This window comes from Dipteris shenzhenensis, chromosome 7 (assembly GCF_047967505.1).
Source record: "Dipteris shenzhenensis isolate YYH24624 ecotype China chromosome 7, Dip_SZ_1.0, whole genome shotgun sequence".
Classification (NCBI taxonomy): Eukaryota; Viridiplantae; Streptophyta; class Polypodiopsida; order Gleicheniales; family Dipteridaceae; genus Dipteris; species Dipteris shenzhenensis.
The window spans coordinates 12432456-12435760 of record NC_141602.1 but is presented as its reverse complement, the minus strand read 5'-3'; the positions used below and the strand labels follow the sequence as shown (position 1 = coordinate 12435760).

Sequence of the window (3305 nt, the reverse complement as noted above, 5' to 3'; positions counted from 1 at the left end):
GAGCGCTCACAAGGAGCAGAAGGCATCAAACAGCTAGGTATGTCCTTGTTGTACAACTACGAGCACATGATATGACGTTACTTGGAAGGGGAGTCAAATCGGCGAAGAGACTTGAATGCACTCAATGAATTCTGCAAGTTCTCAAAGATGGAGGAGAACCTACACGAGCAAAGAAATGATCATGCGAATCTGACAAAGGATGGGGATATATTTGTCAAGGGAATGGTGGGTAGACATGATTGCTTCATATAAATATTCGGGTCTAGAAATCACAGACAACTACAAAAGCATTCAGAGATTAAGATGCAAAATAATGCAAAAAGAAGAATTGAAAAATAAGAAAGTTCTTATTAACTACCTTGGAAGTTGGTACAACCAGTTGTTCTACATGGCTGCCAAGCATGGGGACCTGGCCTAGCACTAAAGCACAACCTCCAGACGTAATGCTGCTTGCAAAAGTCGGAATGCTCTCTTTAGAAAAGGAGCACTATACTAATTTATTCATTACATTAACAAATGGACTCAAATAGGCAGCCACGAAAGGCTCTAAAGCCAGGATGGGACAAAGGATAGTACAAAAGGGTGGAGAAATGGGGAATGGATATAGAGGACATACAGAAGAAGCACTAGTAATAAAGGGCCTACTGCGATAGACCGTGCTGGTGGTCCCTGGCTGAACAAAACAAGAAACTGGCCTTCTATAGAAAGGAGTTTTGGTAGTTTATGCAGACCAAAACTACATCGAGATGAAATCTCAGTGCGTAAAAGATAGATAATATGCAGACTAGAGTCACCTCTCATGACGATGGAGGAATACTAGAAAGGATCTGCAAAGTTGTGCACAAGAGCATTGATAGAGGATGAGCGTTCATTCTGGCGAATATCTGATTCCTAATCGAGCCTTGGAGAATATCTGATTACTCAAGGTCCACCTTTCCTCTGCAGAAGCAACTGATTGTCTTGGAAACGGAGTTCCACGTTTCCGGGGAGCGAGAAGTGCAATCCATTCGGACAAGGTGCATCCTTCACTACACAAGTCACTCGCAAGCGCTCTACATGATCAAATCCCAAGCTTCTTTGAGAAAAATTCTCTACAAATTGCTTTATGACCCGGCGCTGGAGAGCCACCGGAAGAGACTGAATGACTCCATTGTCAAGCTTTGTTCCCGTACCCCAGCTATTACTATACGAAGACTCTGATTCTTTTCGGATGCTCTCACAAAGCGACTCCAAGAAAGCATCTTCCCCTGAAAGAATCTCTGCCCATCGAGCCAAAGATTTATCGACACTGGTCTGGAAATTCCTCCTCAAGAAAGGTAGGAGTTGATGTCGTATTCGGTTTCTCCTGATCTCTACGGAGAAATTGCTGGGATCGGGCCACAAAGGCAGTTTTTCGAGCTCACAGAACTGTCTCAATTCCGTCCGGTTTATATCGAGGAGGGGACGAACTAGTGCAATTCTGCAGGACATAGCCGACCTCTGTCCCTGAAAAGGATCCTCCACAAAGTCCAGGATGCCTTCTTCGGCGAAAGCACTGCGGAATGAAAGACTGGGAACTGGAGAAATCCATCTCTTCCAAGAGAGGGACAGAAGACCGTGGAGTCCGGTGCCCCTAAACAGATTGTGCAGCAGTGTTTCCACTCGGTCACTACTCGTATGGGCTGTGACGATGGCGGAGTAGCCATGCGAGCTCGCAATCCTTTGAAGAATGCCATACCTCCAGGAGCGGGCCGAGCTTTCTCCCGTGACATCGCGAGTGGCCACTGCCTGGTAGTAATCTATCCCAAGATGGCAAGCAATCTGTGCAACATGAGAAGCCTGAGAGCGGGAATACGAAGACCACCGATGATCGCAATGGACAATGCCGAGTTCCCATCCCCAAGTCGATCGAAGCTTTGCCAGAAGATAGATGAGGGAGACGGAGTCCTGACCTCCGGAAACAGCTACCAGGATCTTCTGCTGAGGCTGAAGAAGCTTTCTCGTCTGCAAGGAAGCGCTCAATTTTGCAAGAACTCCATCTTGGATTGAATTGCGACTCTGATGGTTGCGCTTCTGCTGGTATGTGGAATTAGCCCTACATTTGAAGCAAAATGTACGGAAAAATGTGGTGTTGCTCTCGCCAAACCATGTCCTCCATACTAAAGCTTGAAGCTCTCCTCTTCTGCAAGAAAAAGGAGTCGAACAGAGAGGTTCGAAAACCGAAGCTAAAACCGAGGATGATGAAGGAGAAGAAGGCGACCTTAAATCTGTCCTCTGGATTTCCCTGCAGGACGAGAGATGAAGGGTCGAGGAGCACATCCCTCCTTCAAACCAGCTTCTTCTTCCCTTATCTGCTTCTTGAATCAGATTTGTTCCAATCTCTTTCCTCCGAAATTCCCTGCAGTACCAAAGATGAGGAATCAAGGAACACATCCCTTCTTCGAACCAGCTTCTTCCCTTATCTTCTTCCTCTCGAAATTCCTCTCGAAATCCTGTTCAACTGCGTGATTCATGTAAAAACCCTACAGCTATGCAGGAAGGAGACGGCTGGATGAGAGTGGCATGTAAACAAAAGGCTCAGCGCATGTTGGCGCCTAAGCAAGTGGAGTACATTTCTGGTAAGAATCCACAGCGTGGGTGCATTCAAATTTAGAAGGATTCAAGGTTGGACCGGCCTGCTAAGCCGAGCGGTGAAGATCACAGTTTGCCGAATAAAGGGGTTGAGGATTCCCCGATTGTGCAGAAGTTGCATGTCGGTGCTTAGTCGAATGACCAGGTGGGACTGTCTATTGGCCAGAATGGTCTTTAGTAATTCTGTACTTCTTAGTAGCCGATGTGTGTCCTTCTTCTACTAGTTGCTTGCCCTCTTCTTCAATGTTGCAAGAACGAGCATGTGCGATCGTAACTAGCAGCTGCTATAGTAAAGGGTATTGGAGAAGAAGTAATTGAGGAGAGCAGTGCGACGGTGGTTGTACAGTTCACGGGGCTTATCTGTAACTTGATTGACGAGACTTCCATCCCCTTTGAGTAAGCTGTTTCAGCATGTTGTTGCTCATTTAACCGTGGATGACGAGCAAGCAAAGGCACAGCTATGGTAGGCAACAAAATTCGCTACTGGGTCGTTGCTGGATGAGGAGAGGAATGCTAAATGTAGTTAGAAGCAGGTCCTGCAACATTAGCTAAAAAAGCTACGCATGATTTCTGTCCAAAATCTGCATGAAAGCAATCTGAGACCATCATTACGCATTGCATTTGTTGTCCTTAAGACTAAAGTCGAGAAGAGCTCCTTTTGCCACTGGTTTGGGAAGCCGACAGTTGCTATTCTT

The 3305-nt window shown here is 46.3% G+C and overlaps 1 protein-coding gene across 1 annotated transcript; it reads right to left on the bottom strand.

Moving 5' to 3' along the window:
- Positions 1-553: 553 nt before the first annotated feature.
- On the bottom strand, positions 554-2774 carry LOC147899959 (tRNA(Ile)-lysidine synthase, chloroplastic-like). The gene is made up of 2 exons (XM_087377268.1): positions 2240-2774; positions 554-2161 (listed from the first exon to the last, which is right to left on the bottom strand). Exons 1-2 carry the CDS (start codon positions 2410-2412, stop codon positions 922-924), a joined length of 1413 nt encoding a protein of 470 aa, XP_087233394.1. The 5' UTR covers positions 2413-2774; the 3' UTR covers positions 554-921.
- Positions 2775-3305: the final 531 nt, after the last annotated feature.

What these genes read in the sequence shown, in the direction of transcription:
- LOC147899959 (XM_087377268.1), bottom strand. Translation starts at nt 2,412, where the DNA reads ATGTGTTCCTTGATTCCTCATCTTTGGTACTGCAGGGAATTTCGGAGG. An exon ending in ATCCAGAGGACAGATTTAAG is followed by an intron (nt 2,162 to 2,239) that starts GTCGCCTTCTTC and finishes TTTTTCTTGCAG; the next exon opens with AAGAGGAGAGCTTCAAGCTT.